The 20,653-nt window shown below is 41.4% G+C and overlaps 1 protein-coding gene across 4 annotated transcripts in view; it reads left to right on the top strand.

The window, feature by feature from the left end:
- FYN (FYN proto-oncogene, Src family tyrosine kinase) overlaps positions 1 to 20,653 on the top strand; it is an 83,127-nt gene that overhangs the window by 33,474 nt on the left and 29,000 nt on the right. For all 4 annotated transcript variants that reach the window (XM_027893041.1, XM_027893042.1, XM_027893040.1 and 1 more), the window contains 5 exons: positions 9,211 to 9,468; positions 10,046 to 10,142; positions 13,755 to 13,853; positions 14,915 to 15,018; positions 19,213 to 19,362. In XM_027893041.1, the coding sequence (XP_027748842.1) occupies positions 9,222 to 9,468; positions 10,046 to 10,142; positions 13,755 to 13,853; positions 14,915 to 15,018; positions 19,213 to 19,362 (697 nt within the window). In that variant the 5' untranslated portion in view covers positions 9,211 to 9,221. The remainder of the gene's footprint in view (positions 1 to 9,210; positions 9,469 to 10,045; positions 10,143 to 13,754; positions 13,854 to 14,914; positions 15,019 to 19,212; positions 19,363 to 20,653) is intronic.

Raw genomic sequence — 20,653 nt, 5'->3', positions numbered from 1 at the left:
GCAGGGTGATGGATCTGTTTGTCAAGACATTCGTCACTCTTTCTTCCTGACCTTGAGTGGCCACCCACCCTGCCCCACGGACAGCTGTGCTCACGGCCTCTGGCAGAAGCCAAGGGTCTGGTTGTAGCTCACTAAAATCCTTCAACATGTCCCTTCTCTTCGCCAGTCCTGACCCCTGAGACTGGCTTAAATTAAACAGCAAGATGAAGACCAAACCTTCCATTTTTCACAACTGACTTTTAGTTCAGGTCTCAAAGAGGAAAAAGAGGGAAGGCAAGCACAGGGCTATACTTCACAGAGATGTGCTACAACTTAAATCTTGTCTGTAATGTCAGGAAGCTGTCATTTCCAGGGCTGCGTCCCCAGTCACTTGGTAATGGGGAGAAACAGCAGGGCAGAATATGACACTTCAAAGCTCCTTGTAGGATCCGCTCTTCTCATGGTAGCAGGAGCTGCTCCTTTTCCTGAACTGCTTCTGCCACCATTGCAGAAGATTTCCAAAGCAACTGTGTGCTGACAAGAAACAAGGAGCACTCCAGCACTTAAAAAGACATTTTCTTTGAACCAGAGCACTATGGCAGCAGGAACTCATCTAAGACTGCTCTTCCTACTCCTCCAGCTGTAGTTGTCCATTGACACTGGGCAGTAGCCTGATTTTTGACTGCTGCAGATGAACAATTAAATTGCTGGGATTTTTATTGTCAGCCCGATTAAGCAAAATCTGGGAGTGAAGCGTTAAAAGACTCCCTTAAAAAATAAAATTAATGCAGCCCAGGAATTTTTCAGTGCTGTTTCGAAACATACTTGACTTGAAGTTTTGCCCTGGTGTTTCTGGCTTTTTGTTCAGACATCTCACACTGTGTGTGTGAGATTTTCTGCATATCTTTAACAGTCAGAGAACATCCAGTGGTAGTACTGCATCTGATTTACATTTTTTAGTGCTGTCTGATGGGTGTGGTACTCATGTAGATTTACAAGAATTCTACACAAATCTCCAGCTTCATTCAAGGCTAAACCACATTATCACATCGTGGTATACTCTTTCTAGATCAGACATTAGTATAAAAATGATATGTATACATAGTAGCCTGCAACCCACAAGGCTGAGAAATAACCAATAACACCCAAAAGTTTGAATTATTTTAAAGTATTTATTGTATCTTCCTGATCTGCTTTATGATTCTTAAAAATTGTGGAATCACTGGTTAAGCTGGAATGAAGGAATTCCTCTAAAAGGTACCAGAGTTAATAGATAAAACAAAAAATAATTCAATAAGTGTCGCAATTTTATTCCATCTGTTTCATTTGAGTTGGCTCGAAACTGACACAGTATTAATTCTGGAAATCCAAAATGCTCCCATCAGCATAGATGTGAGTCAGAGAGAGGTCATCAAGCAGACAACATGAGAATTACTGACCTACATAGGACTAGTTTTAAGTGCTATTTGTTGCCCGACTAGTGACTTGTAATATTCAAAGTGGGTGAGTGAACCTTTTCTGAAAATTGGGGGGTTTAGTGTGTCTCAGGCTCTTGTTTCAAAATACATACTCTATCAGTTTCTCTCTAGGGAGCTACTAGTAGTGACATGGAAAGTAAGACATTTCAACTTCAGGGTAAATTTCTGTATTGATTATTATCCCTATCCAGCCTGCAGGAGGAATTCCACAGAAAACTAAAGTCTCTTTTAAAAATTCTTGTAGTTCTTTTTCTTGGAAAACCCTTTCTGTCCTTCTTGCATCTTCTCAGTATCTCAGAATGTTGCATTTTGAATATAAAATCCCATGGTAGCTCATAAAATTTGGCTTATTTGATGTCACAGACTGATAGTTCAGTGGTGCTTTCAGCAAAACATAAAACACCAAAAAGATGTCCCTTAGAGAATCTATTTTTCACAGCCATGCTGGATGCATCCCTTGGTGTGATTAATAAGCATGTTCACCACAAAGACTGAATAAAAGCCAATGATTTTTGCTTCTGATTCTCTTTTAACATAACTATTTCTTAACTCAGCCTCCCTGCTGATGCTTTCCAGACAAGATTTGTAGGATTTGGTCAGAAAAAGACAGCTGATGGTTACCAGTCATGCAGCCTTTCCCTTTCATGTCTTCCACTGAAAGAAGCTGTCTTAAAAATACCCCATCAAATTTCATTCCAGAAAAATCCACAAGGAAGGAGAATGCACCCTGCTGGGTCTGAACCTGCTCCACATTTCTTCAGTAGTTTGGACCCCTCTCCCATGCTGGTGCAAGGAGTTTGAGAACAGAGGCTATGGCACGGATTGAAGGATGCAGAATAGACAGGTTTTTCCCTGCACCTCCCTGTACCCCTCAAACATTTTAGGACCTATTTTCTCTTACAACTTAAAAAAAAAAAAAAAACAAAAAAAAAAAACCACAGGTTTTGAAGAGGCACCATAGCTCAGAGTTTCAGCTGTGAGTTGTAAAATTATAAAATCATAGAATCATGGCATGTTAAGGGACTGGAATGGACCTTAAAGATTATCCAGTCGCAATCCCCCCTGCCATGGGCAGGGACACCTCCAAATAGACTAGAATGCTCAAGGCCTTACACATCCTGGCTTTGAACACTGCCAGGGTTGGGGCACCACAGCCTCGCTGGGCAGCCTGTTCTAATGTGAAAAATTTCTTCTTATTATCTAACCTAAATTTCCCCTCTTTCAATTTGTACTCATTACTCCTTGTCCTATCACTGCAGTTCCTGACAAAGAGTCCCTCTCTGGCTTTCCTGTAGAACCCCTTCAGATATTGGAAGGTTGCCATGAGGTCTCCACAAAACCTTCTCTTCTCCAGGCTGAACAGCCCCAACTTTCTCAGCCTGTCTCCGTAGGGGAGGTGCTCCAGTCCTCTTATTAACTTCACGGCCTCCCTCTGGACTTGCTCCAACAGTTCCATGTCCTTCTTGTGTGCTGTACACAGTACTCCAGGTGAGGTCTCACAAGAGCAGAGTAGAAGGGGAGAATCACCTCCCTCGACCTGCTGGCCGTGCTTCTGATGCAGTCCAGGATTCTCGCGGCTTTCTAGGCTGCGAGCGCACATTGCCAGCTCATACTGAGTTTTTTATTAACCATCACCCCTAAGGCTTTCTTCACAGGGCTATTCTCAATCACATCTCTGCCCAATATGTAGGTGTGTATCTGGGCTTGCCCTGACCCAGATGTAGGATCCAGCACTTGACCTTGTTGAATTTCATGAGGTTCACACAGTCCCACCTCTCAAGCCTGTCAAGGTCCCTCTGGATGATCTCCCTTCCTTTCAGTGTGTTGACTGCACTACACAGCTTGGTGTGCTGATGCTCTGAAGGAGTGAATTTACACCAGCCTTTCTCCCATCCATATGCTTACAGATATGCTTACAGAAGCTACTCTAAGATTTTAATCAGTACTTTTTGCTTTTCAAATATTACGTGTTATAGCTTTTACTTTTAAAATAGAAGTATATATAAAAAAAAAAAAAAAAAAATTTCCTGGTGTTCCTGGACTTTTCCTAGGATTTGATTAACTAGCAGTGGACTGCTTTAGTTTCTATAAATGGAGTGCATATCTGGCTTTGTTGAGTGTTTCAGTTTTGGCTTCTATTTTGTATCAAGAACCAACAGAAAATCTGAAGGAGGGTGATTTACAATAATAAGTATGTTAATACATCTCCTTAACCTTACCCAAAAGTAATAAAGTGCTATGAGTATATAAATAATTAATAATGATATAATGAATTTTATATCTTTGTCAACTAATATTTTGACCATGTAGGAGAAAACTGCTATTCTGCTTAAACTTATGTTGGATTGCTTGCAATGTAAATGTTGGAGTCCAAGAAATATAGCAAGGGCAAGAAAGGAGACAAATAACATAATGTTTATTTTCATTTGTCACTAAGGAAGTCTCAAAAAACATGTAAGTGGGGGTTTTTTATGTTTTAATGAAAACATGTGTTTTATATTGCCCATAAAAACACAACTTTAGCATAAACAAATTCAGCTTGCTTACATTAGAGAAGTTCATTTTAATTAGACCAGTTACATACCTTTTTACAATCCCAGTGTCAAATTATGATAATTCTACATGACCCATAACTCACACATCTGAGAAATGCTGCCTTTCTTAATGGAAACGGAATTATAACTTGTTCCTTTACTATAAGATGCACAGCATGTTGGATGAACAACATTGTGTGCTCATCTCTGGAGAGTTTAGTGTAAAACAACTCCAGATTTTGTTTGGTGATCTCAGAGCTGGCTGAATAACTCCAGCCTTCCACAGCTCCAAATGCTGACATGCAGGGAGATGAGACTTTTGTATATTAAAAGCCTGGTCTGTGATACTGAAGGAGATTAGTTTTTGGAATCCATTCATTAACACAAAGGCCAATGCTGAATGGAGGTTATATTTATTGTCTATGAAACCTCTGAGTAAGCTGAAATCACTTTAGGTATGTACATGCATACATGTATTCTCTCACATTTAGCCAACTCCCCATGATGCTGTTTCTTTGAGCCAGGAACAGACAACTTTCAGAGACTTGGCTTGAAAAGATGTGTGCATGTAACACCCTCTGTCACATTTTGCAAGAGGCTACAATCAAGCAGTCTTTATACTTGGATTGTCTAGACACCATGACAGCGGGAGGGGACAAGTGAAAGAAAAAGCCCATTTCGTCAGTCGTTCACTTTGCATCAAATTCTCCTTCCCTGTGTGCTGCCTTTGCCAGCAAAAGGCTAAAGAAAGCAAAAATTGAAAAAAAATCAAGAAATCAATAATTCACTAGTTTACTATACATATTATTCCTAGTAAAATAAAAAAACCCAAACCTTTTTTTTTTTGAAACTACAGTACATATATGTACCATCTCTTTGTTTATTTACTTTTTTCAGAATTAATACTTAGAGCAGCTTTTGTTTTGCAGCTGATTTGTCGTTTTAACTTCTTCCTCATCAATGTGTGAATGAGATGTGTAGGGCTGTCTTGTCAGCAGGTATAAATTTGTATGTGAAATACTCCCAGATTTCAGCAGGGATTTGTTTTCCTGCTCGGCTGAATCTTTGTGTATGAGCAACAAGAATACCTCTTTCCCTCCCACCGCTCTCCCACATTTCATGTTTCCTATCTCTTTTTTTCTTTCTTTTTTACTTTTCTCCATGGAAGCACATGGGGAAATATAAGAGGAGAAACAGAGCTGGGAGGGGAAAGGGAGGAGGTGATAGAATTTCACAGGGACATAAGACTGCAACCATCAAAGACGCTGTGAGATTCTTCACTGCTTTGAGGTGAAGCAAGTTGCAGCACTTGCAGCCTTTAACCAGACTGATTTAATGGCTCACTCTTCCCTATTTGGACGGTCAGCATCTCTTTCTGCCTTTCCTTTTGAGATGGGATTTCTCTTGTGGCATCTCCCATGCAGCATTTGCTCTTTGCCCATGTTTTGCTCTCTGCACACCACAGATGCACTTCCACAGAGAGTCCTAGACTCACCCTTCCTGCCCAAAGCCTCCTGGACACTCCTCATGCTCATATCAGCGAGATGAGCCACGACCACACCAGGTTCTTGCCTTCCATGTGGTCCTGCTTCACCTCCTGGCACTGCCCATGAGACTTCTTGGTTCTGAGAGGAGACAGGAAAACTTCACCTCTGAGTGATGTCTCCAAACAAAGGGTTTTCAGAGCCAGACCATCCTGCTGTTGAAATTGTAAAAGCAGCAAACGTTATCTCCACAAGCAGTTTTTCACAGCTGATACAAAGCTGGCTGGGGCACCTCTGCACCTGTTGTGGTCCCTGTGCGTTCACCTAGAGTCACTGCTGATGCTGGGCATGCACAATACTCTGCACCTCCAGTTCCAACCCAGCTTCCAGAGTGATCAGAGGCTGGAGGTCCACACAGCTGCCACAGCAGTAGCAGCAGCAGTGTGTTTTGCAACCTCCAGGCTGCAAACCCCTTTCCCTTGACCTGTTGTTGCTTTAGTTTCTCAAGGGATACCCACATGTGCCACCTGTTGCTGCAAGTGCATACTCAGGAGTCTATTTTCCTGTTCTCCTGAAAAAACTTAAACATTTTGGTGAGGGAACCCCGCTGAGTGGATGCAGTGTCTTTAAAGTAAGAAAGAGATACAAAAAGGGCACTTTTAAGTTAAAGCAAGAGAGGGTAGACCCATGCTAACTGCAGGCAGCACAGCTAAGGGAAATGCAATAATATTTCAGAATCACAGAATCATTTAGGCTTGAAAAGATCTCTGAGATCATCACATCCAACTGTTGACTGATCACCACCTTGTCAACTAGACCATGGCACAAAGTGCCATGCCCAGTCATTTCTTGAACACCTGATGTCCAGCCTGAACCTCCCCTGCCACAGCTTAAGACTATGTCCTCTCATCCTGTCACTGGTTGTCTGGGAGAAGAGGCTGACCCCCACCTGGCTACAACCTCCTTTCAGATAGTTGTAGAGAGTGATAAGGTCGCCCCTGAGCCTCCTTTCCTCCAGGCTAAGAAACTCCAGCTCCCTTTAGCTATTCCTCATAGGACTTAAGGTCGAGACCCTTCACCAGCTTTGTTGCTCTTCTCTGGACTTGCTCCAGCACTTCAATGTCTTTCTTGTTGTGAGGGGCCCAGAAACAGACACAGTACTCAAGGTGTGGCCTCACCAGGGCCAAGTACGGGGGACAATCACTGCCTTGGGCCTGCTGATCTGATACAAGCCAGGATGCCTTTGGCCTTCTCAGCCACCTGGGCTCACTGCTGGCTCATCTACAGCTGGCTGTTGACAAGCACCCCCAGGTCCTCTTCCACTTAAAAGCTTTCCAGCGAGTCTTCTCCCAGCCTGTAGTGCTGCATGGGGATGTTGTAGCTGGAGTGTAGGACCTGGCACTTGGTCTTGTTGAGCCTGATACTGTTGGTCTCAGCCCATCAGTCCAGCCTGTCCACATACCTCTGCAGAGCCTTCCTACCCTCCAGCGGATCAACACTCCCACTCTACTTAGTTTTATCTGCATATTTACTGAGGGTACACTCAATCCCCTCATCCAGATCATCTGTAAAGATACTGAATGAGACTGGACCCAACACTGATCCCTAGGGGATATCACTAGCGACCAGATGCCAAGTGTTTGCTACACCATTCACCACCACTCTCTGGACCCATCCAGCCAGTTTTTCACCCACTGAAGAGTGCATCTGTCCAAACTGTCCAAGCTGCCAGCTTTTCCAGGAGATTGCCATGGGAGACAGTATCAAAGGTTTTGCTGAAGCCCAGGTGGACAACACCCACAACCTTTCCCTCCTCCACTTGGCAGGTCACCTGGTCACAAAATGAGATCAGGTTGATCAGGCAGGACCTACCTCTCCTAAACACATGCTGGCTGGGCCTGATCCCTTGGTTGTCCTGCATGTGCCGTGTGACCACACTCAAGATGATCTGCTCCATAACCTTGCTGGGCACCAAGGTCAGACTGACAGGCCTGTAGTTTCCCCAGATCCTCCTTCCATCCCTTCTTGTGGATGGGCTTCACGCTGACCAACCAAAATGCTGCTTGTTTTTCTGAACAGGCTTGTAGAATAACTGGAAGTGTCTGCAAATTTTAGAGAATACACTTCAACAGAAGTGTTCTGCTTTTTAATTAGGCAGGTTAGATGTAGGAAGCAGGTATCCAGACTGTGGATTGTCACAAACAAGCAGGGAGCTGCTGCATAATTTTTCAAGCATTAGCACTTGTGAAATAGTTTTTTTCTGAATCCCATGAGTTTGTCAAAACCAACATCCTATGTTAATGTTAGGGTAAGGCATAGAAAAGAGTCAGCCTGGCAGCTACAGAAAAATTAGGAAATTTTAAAAAGCATAGGCTTTTTATTTACCCTAAGTGACAGATATGGGCTGAAAACTGAAGAGAAATATGGGGCAAAAAAAATGTACTTCACTATAGGGGTTTTTTTCTATTCTCTGCATTTTCTTCTTGTCTATTTATATATTCTGGAAAAAGTATGCCTAGTAAGTCTAGTTTTTAAAGGATTTTTCGTATGTTACTGCTCTTCCAGCCTCAGTGTTTAGAGCATGTTGTTTGTGCACCAGGTTACATCTAAAGAGTCACTGTACTGGTTCAGATCAAGGATGCATCCACAAAAGTATTTGATTCCCTAAATTAATCACATCCAGCTTCAGAAACTCAGGTTTTGTGTCTAGGATCATCTTGAGTCAATAGGAAAGAGTTCAGTAATACTAGCGCATAGATTATAAAATGTTAGATAGAGCTAGCAGATGAAAGGCAACACCAGGTAACAGGACTAACCTTTCAGGACTGCTTCTAAGATGTGGGGATTCACCTTCTGTGTCCTTCTATGTACAGAGAGGCAGGACCTCGAATTAAAAGAGATTAACCTAGGCTCTGGTAGTGCCCCGTGAGTGTGCAGAAGAAGAGGTTGTAAGAGTTAAAAAAACTTAGGGCAACCTTTTCAAATACTCTTGTTTTCATCCTGTCCGGCATCCGGACTTTGAGATGCTTTGTGTTTGATGAGTTAATTCTTCTGGGACTTTCTTTAGTTTCTTAATGTGTGTACCTTTGGCAGCCCCACCTTCTGCCGGTTCTAGCCTTCAGTTTGTTACTGCATTAAAAGGTGCTTCCATTTGTTTTAGTTGTGCCCTCTGATAGCTCCCTGCTATTTTCCTGTGCTGTAATAACTATTGGCTCACTGTGACTGCTTTTCTGCTTGCCATGCAGAGCTCCAGCAATGAAACAAGGTTGTATTGTCTTTAGATGAAGTCTGTTCTTGGGTAGTTGGCAAGGTCAAATATGAACCATGAGCCAAGTGCCTCATTTTGTGTTGTGGGGGGCAGACTTGAACACCTCGAGCTGCACTTTTTTGGCTGAGTCCTTTGCCTGCCAGTCATGCCCTCCTAGTGAAGAGTGAGCTTTTGCCCACCATGCAAGCTATTGCCTGGCAGGGCTTGGCAGAGATATGCTACTACCCTAAGAGCAGGTAGGACCCTCTTCCCCAGGCATCAATGGGAAACTACTGAGGGGGAGATTTTGTTTGAGCTTTTTTCCAACATGTTGCTGTTTATATTCAAACCACTGCAGGGTTTTCTCAAGGTACTTAACTTTTGAGCAGTGAACTTAATTTAATGTGGGTTACTTAATCATATGTGGGTTTGGAGGAGATCTGGTGAGCATCAACATACGAACACCTGTCGTTCCCTTCCTCTCCTAGGATTTTAGATAATGGGCTGTGTGCAATGTAAGGATAAAGAAGCAACAAAACTGACTGACGAGAGGGATGGCAGTTTAACTCAAAGCTCAGGCTACCGCTATGGGACAGATCCCACTCCGCAGCACTATCCTAGCTTTGGTGTGACTTCAATCCCAAACTACAACAACTTCCATGCCACAGGAGGCCAAGGACTGACTGTGTTTGGTGGTGTCAATTCCTCCTCTCATACAGGGACCCTGCGTACAAGAGGAGGAACAGGTGAGTTTTAAAGTCTTACCTTAGTTCTCTTAATGAGTGTCAATCATGTGCCTACAGCAGAGGCATGACTGTCTCAGCATGCTGCTTTAGGGGAGAGTTATTTCATGAAACAGTGCAAAGAATTGAAGTAGGGGTGGAGCTTAATCTTCATCCTTATCTTTGCTAATTTGCAGGTGCTAGTTCACTTGGGGGGTGAGAAATTATGTGTACTTACCCAATTTAGCTAACTGCCTCATCGCTCTAGTAGGGAATGGAAAGTGTGGGCTGAGCCACCTCAAGCTGTTAACAGGAAATACTTGGCATGGCTATGTATGTGTAAGAGAGTCTACACTCTCTCTTCAAACCCCCTTTGCCCGCTTGGGATCCTAAGACTGTACAGAGTGAAGGAGGTGGAGTGCCTACTGGCTGTGTAAGACCAGAGGGATTAGAATGGATGTTCAAAAAGTAGGAGGGTTCAGTTTCTTTTGCTCTTCAGCAACCTGAGTAGCTTACACATGGCTTAGCCACCTCATCTCTCCAGGTTCCTTTCCTTCCTGCTTTTTCTGATAGAGTATAACGCACCTATCTTTTTCTTTAGGTGTAACTCTTTTTGTGGCACTTTATGACTATGAAGCAAGAACAGAAGATGACTTGAGTTTTCACAAAGGAGAAAAATTTCAGATACTTAACAGCTCGTAAGTTTCAGGCTGGGAAATTAATATTTCCAAACCTATAATGTTTAAAATTATGTTTGCTAATGTTAGTAGTAAAATCTGATATTGGATATTCAAGATATTGGAGGGGTTTTAGTCTATGCTTACTTGTCCTTGCATTTAGTGCGCTTTTGCAAAGTGCTTTGTTGTTAGGGCAAAAAAACAACCACATGCAGCTATACTTCAACCACATGCAGCTGTACTTCACAAATATGTGAGATTGTGTGATTCACTGCTTGCATTTTACAGTAACCCCACATTCAGAACTACCAGCACTGTACTTTACCAGTAGCCACAAAAGTTCTGCAAGGCATGTACTAACACTTTTTACAATCTGCTGCAAGCATCTCCACAGAGAAATTAGCTAAAAAGTGATTCACAAAAGAGACGTTATCCAGACTTGCATGCCAGGTTTAAAAACATTTTTTTTTATCTTTTAAAGGTAGGTCATATAATCAGAACATGTTAGGAAGTTCTGTTACCATTGCACAGTTGCATCTGACATGAAAAACCACACTTCTATCCTGGAAATCATCCACTTAAAATTAATTTTATCAACTGCCCATAGAAAAAAAATCCCTTAGCAACTTAAAAATAACAGCTAAAATTTGCTGTGCTACTGACCTATATCTGAACATCTTGTAATTCTTGGCTAAGAACATAAAGTGGCAGGCTCTGTGTTATGTTCAGTATTGCTTTCATGAAGAAGCAAAAATAGGCTAACAACAATGTCACTTTCTAAAGGCTTTGTGATATTGGTCTCATCTTTTTTTCTTACACTTTGTGACAGTGAGGCAAATCCATCCCTGGTGCAAATCCTGTTAATTTTAATATAACAACTGCAGGGTTGGAGTTGGCTCAATGTGCATTGAAGTTAAAAAAAAAAAATCAGGTAATTCAGTGGAATATTTCATGAAGCTGAAGGGCTTTGATGTAGATGAAAGCACAGAAACTTCAGTTATGACTAGTAAAGGGAGCAGCAGTTTAAAACCTTTCTGCTTCTAAGTCAGAGCTTGAAAACAAACCCTTTTTAAACCTGTCATCCATTTTTGTTCACATTGCATGCTGCTTTCCTAACCTTGTACAAACTATGCCATAATTTGAAACGAGAAGAAGTTCTACACATTATCAATACATATGCCAGCTGGTGAATCAGGGGGTGCTCACAAGGACTTGCAAGGCAATCATCCTTGGAGTCAGTGAGACTGAGAGATTCTCTTACACGTGGGTGGCTGCAGTACATGCATTTTGATGCAGGTAATTACTGCCTGGAGGAAGGTTTTCTAAGAAAGGAAAAAAGACCAAACATCCACTGATTTTCCTGTAGGATTATAGAAGTTCAGTATCCATTGTAGTCAGCTCTGCTTATAAAAATGGATCTAACCACACTCCTGGAATAGTGACATCCAGGCTGGGGACCTCCAAAAGGCTGTGTTTCTCTAAGAATGCTTCTGCTCTTTACTTGTATCAGAAATTACATGAAAGCCCATTTTTAAATGTCTACCAACGCTGCTTGCAAACAGAAAGCATATATGTGCATAAAACTAGTTTGTATGGCATTTTTGGAGGGGTTTGGATTTTTCTTCAGTGCACAACAAATTTGATTTGTGCCTTGAAGTAAACAGTCAGGGCAGCAATACCTGAAGTGGCATACAGGGGGTATCCCCATGATTTGAAGTCAGAAATTTTACTAAAGGCAGTCTGGAGCTGGAGAAGGTACCTGCAGAATGGTTCAGAGCAGAGCCTAACTTAAGGACTCCAGGACACTCAACCATGCCCAGCATCCCACCAACCACTCCCACACACTCTGTCTAGCCCCATTGACTAATTTCCTCCTACCTCAGCTGCATGTCTAAAATTAAGAGCTGTGGAAAAAGCCTGCATTTCTCCTCCTTTCTGGCAATGCTTTGAGAGATTTAAGCTTCTCTATCAAAGCAGAGAGGGTTGTTGCTGATTTTGTGATCATCTACAGGGCTGCTTTTTCCCTCCCTAGATACGACAAAATACCTCCACCTAGTGGACTCTCTGTGCAGTAGGAAGAAGAAATGGAATGGTACAATTTAACAATCACAGTGTAGCATATATTGTTTCAGAAATATTCTACAGAAGCATATGGGGGAAGGGTTAGCACTTCAGCTGGTAAAATTAAGGGATGCAAACAGTTAGGGCCATTTACCTGACATAGTAATGCACACAAGATGTATTAAAATAGTATCAACTGCCAGCGTCTACAAAAGCTATTTATTCTTCACATTTTTTGAACTGTAAAATTGGAAGCAGCTCCTTTTTGACTAATCACAGCTGGTTTTTAGTTGTTTTCCTTAGAGTTCATGCTTCTTCAAACTTTTAAAGAAAGTGGAGTTGAAAATTTAAAAGTAAGAACTCAACCAAGTAAGAACTTGCCTTTCCTGCCAGTAATAGCTTAGACAGTGTGTTTTCCGTAGCTGCTTGCTTCCAGAAGAGGCTGAATTATCCAGCCACATTTGATAACAGTGTTTTATTTAGTGAACAAATCTCTGGTTTACAGAGGGAGGAACTCTTAAGGGCATCTAAATGCCATGTTGATAGATGTCTTTTTGATATCTTTGGGTTTCAGGTTAATTATGCTCATAGAAGTTTAAAATTAGCAGTGAATGTGCTGTGACATTGTGTCGTGGTTTACCCCAGACAGTAACTCAGCCCCACCCCACCACCCTCTTGCTCCCTCCTGTGGTGGGATCGCGGAGAGAATCAGAAGGGTAAAAGTGAGAATAATGATGAGTTGAGATAAAGGCAGTTTAAAAGGTAAAGCAAAAGTCATGCTCACAAGCTAAGCAAAACAAGGAATTCATTCACTGATTCCCATCAGCAGACAGATGTTCAGCCATTCTCCAGGAATTGCAGGGCTCCATCACTCATGACAGTGACTTGGGAAGACAAACGCCATCGCTCTGAACATCCCCACCTCATCCTTCTTCTTTCCCCAGTTTTATATGCTGAGTATGACACTATATGGTATGAAATATTCCTGTGATCAGTTGGGGTCAGATGGCCCAGCTGTGTCCCTTCCTAACCTCTTGTGCACCCCCAGCCTCCTCGCTGGTGGGGTGGGGTGAGAGACAGGAGGTCAGCAGTAACTAAAACATCCCTGTGTTATCAAGAGTGTTTCCAGCATAAATCCAAACTCTAGTCCCATACCAGCTACTATGAAGAAAATTAACTCTATCCCAGCCAAAACCAGCACACAGTATTCATCTTGGCAATTTTCCTATAAGCTCTCTCAAGGATCTGTATTAGTATAATTGCCATGGAGACAGTTTTCAACATCCTAGTCCAAATCCAGCCTGCACAAACCTGATTTCGCTGGGCTGCTATGCCTCTTTATGCCATTATGCTACATTTGGAAGGGTACACTACTAATCACTGCTGAAATAATTACAGGTATAAAGAAATATGTTTATTATTTGGGTTTAGATGTGAACAGCAGTCTTGGAAGCACGCCGGTGATAAAGAGATGAGTTGCTGTGGCTTTTTATGCCACACAGTTAACCAAGTCAGATCATTGTCTTTACAGCTGTGTCTCACTCTCATTTCTCCTCACCTCTGTTTCTCCAGGGAAGGAGACTGGTGGGAGGCCCGTTCCTTGACAACAGGAGAAACCGGTTACATTCCCAGTAATTATGTGGCTCCAGTCGATTCCATCCAAGCAGAGGAGTATGTTTTCTTTTTTGTTGTAAAGATCCATTAGTGCTATATGAGAAGTAGGTGTGAGGAGTTGGTTTTGATTGATTGCAGTGATTTTTCAGATTACTTACATTATATTTATTCCAGTTCTTAACCGCACTGATAAATAATTAGGTAATTAGTAACAAAAGAAGCACAAGCTCAGTGCTTTTTCAATGTCAAAACAAAGGAAGAAAACCTAAAGGAACATAGGTCTGCTTCCTTTTTTCAAGTGTCTACTAATTTCAAGCTTTAACCAAAAGGTGCCTTTGCTTTTCCTGAACCAACTTGTAAAATATTTTGAGTCAATTAGTGTGCAAGTCAGCTGCACGTCTATTAAAGAGGGCACATTGCATCAACAAATACAAATCCTACGATAATAGGATGCCTACAACACATGCAGCAGGCAGAATAATGAGGGCATATCTATGCAAAGAAAATGAGTGATGTGTGTATCCATATTATTTCCAAAATAAGAGATACAGTTGAGGAGCTTATACAGCTGAGTAGGCACTAGTGTAGTTTGGTACTTCAGGTTGATTGTGAAACTAAAAAAGCATTTGCTGCAGGAAGGAAAAAAGGCAGTAACTCTGAAAGCCTCATAGAGAACCACGGTAAAGTGGTTACATCTGGTCCTTCTGCTGAGGTTTTAGAGCTGTGCTTCAACAAAAATATTGAATACTAATACATCACTATATAAGAACATCTGTAAAAATACTGCTCTTCAGCAGCCACACAGTTTTCTGCCCTTTTCCTTGTCTATTCCTTCCACCCACCGAGTCTTGGTTTCTATTTGTCCAAGTCTCGCCTTTTTCGTAGGACACCAAGCAAGCATTCTCAGCAGCTACTGATTACGGGCCTAATGCAAAGTGCTACTGCATAACATACGCAACATTTACTACACAGTTTGTTCCATGGCCTGTCAACCATGATAAAAGAGACACAGTATGACAAAAATGGTTGACCATGCTAGAGTAACTATAGTTTCCACAAATAATCCTCCATGTTCGAGATCTGTGACACTAATTAATAATTTCTGATGCTTCCCCAAGGTGGTACTTTGGCAAACTTGGCCGAAAAGATGCCGAGAGGCAGCTGCTGTCATTTGGAAACCCCAGAGGTACCTTCCTGATCCGGGAAAGCGAAACTACCAAAGGTAGGATGGCCAAAGGTGTTCTGGTAACAAATGAGATGATAAATGAGAAAAATTGTGCCAAGTGTGTGACATACTGTTTTCAGTGGCATGAAGGTAGGTATAAGAATCATCTTACATATATTTGTGCTAGGGAACTGGATGTCTGGATATCTTAGGGCAATGAACAACCCAAGAGCAACCCCTGTCATGCTCAACCCATGGTATCTGCAGTGCAAGTCACACAGTGTGATCCTTTGAAATTCTGTATCCTCGGGGGGTGGGGGGAGGGGGGAAGAAAAGAGAAAGAAATTAGGTAGCAGTTTTAAATTCACAGATTAACAGGAAAAAAAACTTGAATATGTTTCTAATTAATATATTCATAAAGTATTCAATTATATCTATTCTGTTGAAGTCAAGTGGAAGGATGTATTCTCCTCCTTCCCTCTAAAAATATTGAAGGAGTTCCAGTTTTTTTGGCGGGTGCTATTTTCGCTTTTACATTTTGTTCACAAGGCCTGTCAACATCTTCTTCAAAAGTTTCACATATATGAAAAGATCTCTCTAACTCATACAACTATTGAGGAGAAAACTGCCACTAAGTGAAAACAAACCTGGCCATTTCTCAATTAACCAGCAATCCAAAACAAAAGCTGTGGGAGGCATAAGTCGCTAGAATTAATTCCATGTAAGTTCTGAAGTCAAATGATGGATCATGTAATTAAAGCACTGACTTGTCAGTGCTTTGATCAGAGCACACTGCCAGCTAGACTTAGCATGCAAAGTGCTGGAGTCATGGCTAGTTAAGGGATTTAAAGGAGAAAAGCAGTACTTCCCACTCCTCTCCGCCCAACCTATCTTCAGATGCTGCATTCTGTCATCTAAAATTGTAAGTTTTACATTTTTTACTCATGCAGTCACTGGATTCTTCCTTTGCTGCCTATAACTCTGAGGACTGTTTCTGATAAACAATCTGAATGGACAGGCTGTTGTTTCAGACAGACAATTTTTTGTCACCGCACAACTTCATCATGCTTCACGGAGCAGTGAGGCACTCTCGCCAGGAGCAGGACAGGCTGTAACTTGCTCTTTTTCTGCAAATAGCCTCCACCTGTTTTTTTTCACCAGCAGTTGCTATGATGTGTGTGAGGAACAGGACTTCATTCCACTCTGTGCCAAGTTTAAAAACTCACTCATATATGCAGCCATGGATCCTAAAAACAAACACAACACTGTTTCTCTAAACCACATTATCAGTTTAGTCTGGTTTTCCCATTTTTTATACTATGATAGGGGATATATTTTGCAGGGCTGTTTACTTTGCTAAGTCAGGGCTTTTTTCCATGTTCTTGTGAGACACAAAAGCATTGGGGAAATGGAGTAATTCATCATGGATGGACTTGGAGCAGCAAGCTTCATTTCTCTGCATTCGAACTTAAGGCTTTCTACATCTTCAGGCTAAGTTTTCTTCAAAGCCATTGGAAAGAACCAAACATGCATGGTTTTTGTCAAAAACTCATATTTCCTTTCTCATCCTTGTTAGAATGTGTTCTAACAACATTCAGTATGTTGTTAAAAGCTTGTAGTTCACGAGAGAGAAAAAAATTGGCTGGATGGCCTTAAATGGTGTGTTCTGCCATTAGTCTTCTCGAAATGCTTTACTCCAGCTAGTCATCTTGGGCTTGAGGCAGGAATTGTTTTGTGACCTAGAATTGTCCCTTCTGCTTTAAATAATAGCAATAATAAAATTAATCAGGATCATGTTAAAAAGTATAATTGTAGATGATTTCAGTGTGAATTTAACCTCCCTTGATCAGGGTTGTCTTTTCTTCTTACTTGCAAATCAGATGGAGCTGGGTTTTCATTTTTTGAATGCCTGACTACCCAGGTACTTAATCAGCTCTTTTCTATATAACCCTTTACCTGGTTTCAATATCCACTCTTCAAGGCTGTCTGGTTTTAGCTTTGGGGATTTTTTTAAATTCATTAATCTGATATACTGTAATGTCATATTTCTATCCCAAATTTTCATTATGTATATCTCTTATATTTGAATTTATCATCAGATAATAACGCATAGTATAAATAACCAACAGCCTAAATAAATGAATAATGAAATCCATCTTGGTGCTTGTTTTTGTCCAGATTTGAACTAATGCTCCATCCTGCAACTTGATCTGAGGTCAGCGGGGGTCCACAGAGGGCCACCCACGTAGCTGTGATTGCAGACCTGGAGCCACAGATTGTTTACATTTTCCTAAAGAATCTAAAAGAGTGACCAGATAGGCAGGGAGCGTGACTAAAGAAAATACAGCTGCTGCCAGTGAATCAAAACTCACAAATGCAGACATGGAGAGCACTGCCTGGAAAATTCTGAAAGGAAGCTGGCAATGTACAACCCAGAGTGGTGGTACAAAGCACACACGAGATGTGCTTGCAAATTCCCAAAAAGCTTTGAACTCCTAGTTGAGATGTACTGACTCAGTAACAGTACTGACCTCAGAAAACTGTCCTAAACAAAGAGTATTTTTCTACGCTTAGAAAGCATAGAATCACAGAAAGACTTGGGTTAGAAGGGACCTTAAAAATTATCTAGTTCCAACCCCACCAAAATAAATACATAAAATATAAAAAAAAGTAACCCCCCCATCACTTCTTTAAGGGTGCCTCCCACTTAAACCACAATCATCCCTTTAAGTGCTGGCTCTTTTTGTCCCAAATAGGAGACAAACATTAGGAAATTTGAGAAGTCCTTGGAGTCAGGGTGAAGACATTTTACTCACCACAGCTCCCTCATTAGGGAGCCACCCACCAGTGCAACCTATTGCAGGTTAATGTGGTCAGGGAAGTTTCTTCCTGAGGAGACATCCGGGAAAGACATCTTACACCAGGGCCACCTTTCACATCATACAAAACTGTCTGCTGGTGTTTTTTCTTTGCTGCACTTAGCTGACATGGCTACCTGTGAAAGCAGCAGAGGCTCCAGAAGGAGGACCTTCCTGAGATTCTGCAGCTGCCAGTTGCCTCTTTTCCTTTTAATGCCTGAATTCCCCTGAGTAAGCACAATATTTGCCTGAACCATGAGTGAAGATTTGTCTTCTTCTCTGCCTTTGAAATGGCCATGATTTTGTTCAGAAGCTGCATTATGCTGTAAAAAGCGGCTTTGCTTTTGACACTGTAGAGAACCAACATGTGTGCCACTATATGTAGAATAGGATTGTCCTTCAAGTAAGACACCTGAAAGTTCAGTGCCCTCCATAGGTGACTTGAGCTCCTTTTACAGTCAGCAGAAAGCTGGGGTTCTGTTCAAGTGCTGGCAACTGCAGGCACCACTGTGCCATAACACTCATGGAAACTAGGCTGGGATTCAGCTGCCCTGATAGCACCAGAAGCTTATGTGGGCATCTAAATCAAGCCCATAGCCCATCTGTGGAGAAGCCACCATTACACCTAAAACTATGCCTAGCCCCTCAACTGAAATTCTTTTGCCTGGTCATCAGCATCCAGAGCCATTTGAAATGCCTTCAGGGTATCCACATGAATGGAAAAATGTGACAGCCTGTGGGGAAAACTGCCAAGCAGCATGTCCTGAGGCATCTCGCATGGCACTTAATCCCTGTGCTTCAGCATCTGAATCCCACTAGTAAGCTCTAAAACCCCTGCATGGATTTGGGAAGTTAAACATGCAGTTCTTGCAGATCTCCTGGTGCACAGTCTTGGTGTAGTATACCCTTCAGAAGACTACGGTGTATATAGTACACTTATTTGATTGTTTAATGGTTATAGAGAAGTTTGGGATCCATCTAGGTAACAACACTATGCACATATAAAGTCATTTTCTCCAGTGCTTCCTATGAAAACTTGATATTTACCAGCCACTCTCATTTACGTTAAGTATAGTATTTCCTGTGTAACCTGAAACTTAGAATAGAAAAAGTCAGTTTAACAACCTGAATTAGTAAATGTTAAAATGTGAGTTTTCATTTGTCCAGAAATTCCAATTTCTTTCTAGAACATTGTGAAAGGAATGTGGTGTGAACATTCTAAGATTTCTCTGACACTTTTCTACTTGTGTTAGATTAATTTGTTCTTTTTCAGGGTACAGTAAGCATTTTTTGGAAGCAATTTCTCTTTCACTTTGTAACAACTGACCAGGAAACAAAATCTTAGTGACTAAAAGCTAACTACAATTTTTGATTTCTCCTTTGTTTGGAACAGGTGCCTATTCCCTGTCTATTCGAGACTGGGACGATATGAAAGGAGATCATGTCAAACATTATAAGATTCGTAAACTTGACAATGGTGGATATTATATCACAACTCGGGCACAATTTGAAACTCTTCAGCAGCTGGTTCAGCATTATTCAGGTAATTTTTCAGATAATACATGGCACTCTGAAGTATTTTAAAACAAAAGTGTTTGCTGCTGAGCTGATGTATGTGTAAGATACCCTAAAGAGTCATTTGAGCTATGGGTCTTGGTTGTTGTAATGCATCTTCCATTATCCCTTTCCCATTGCAGTTATAAATGGCACTGAGTGCCTTTCACAGTGTACAGTACAGTGGTAGAGCTTTTGAAACCTAACACTTACTGAGGTAAAGGTTTTGCCTGCTCTCCCTCTTCTAAGCAAACAGAATTACTGAACTTGACTTGCCCATCTCAAAACATGAATTCCCTGTGACTGAGTGCTAATATGTACCATTTTGCAGCACACTATTGCTAATAAAGCAAATAGGGAATTGCATTGTGGAATTCAGTCACTTAAAGCAATGACCAAAAGGTTTGCATATATTACCTGACTCAGATTTTCCTGCTTGAATTTTGTTCAGTGTGCACGGTATTAGCATTTAAATTATAATTGGTCTAATTTAAAATATAAGTGAGGCAATGTGGGTGTTTCTGTGTGAACACTGTTTGTGTCCACCCACCAAGCTCTCTTTTTTTTTTTTTTTTTTTTCCTGTAATTAAAATGTGGCATGCAGTATTCTACTCAAAAGTGCATCCTGCTGTCACTGGTGATTACTGTACAACCGATACAACTTTAAAGCCCCCTAAGCTCCTGCACAGGACAACTGGTTCTTACATAGACTGCCATGCTTCTTCTTAAACAGAAATTTGTATTTTGAATTATTTTGCTTTTGGGGGGCTTTTTTCCTTTACTTTAGCTTTTCATAATATTAACAGATGACCCAAAATGCTTGCTGCTCAAAAACTTCTCATAATTTTTACTTGGGAAGTCAACTTCTCTGTGGGGCATTTTTTCTGTATTCTTTGTATTCTGTCTGCTGTATTCTTATGCTATTCATACTAGACATCTGGCTGTCTTCTCCACCCAGTTTCTGGTGGGTGCATGCTGCCAGGGAGAACTTCTAGTTGTTTCTGGCGACTCTACTTTAAGCTAAATGAGGTATAAAGGCTCACCTGTAAGGAAGATAATTTTCAACCCCATTATGCCAGTTGATATATGTCAACTTTTAGTTTTCCCTGGTCAGCTTATTTGGGTGGTGTATTTTCCATGCATAGGTGCAGAAACAAATAGATCTAGAAGCATCCATTTCTGTGCAACATAGAGGCATAATCCGTAGGATCCAGGTAGGGTAGCTCTGGAGGCACGGTACAGATCGACACTCAAGAGGTTTCATCTGCAGTCTCCCAGAT

This window comes from Empidonax traillii, unplaced genomic scaffold, assembly GCF_003031625.1.
Source record: "Empidonax traillii isolate 1590-97213 ecotype Southwest subspecies unplaced genomic scaffold, ASM303162v1 scaffold377:size560545, whole genome shotgun sequence".
Lineage (NCBI taxonomy): Eukaryota > Metazoa > Chordata > Aves > Passeriformes > Tyrannidae > Empidonax > Empidonax traillii.
This window is presented reverse-complemented; position numbering and strand designations above follow the sequence as displayed.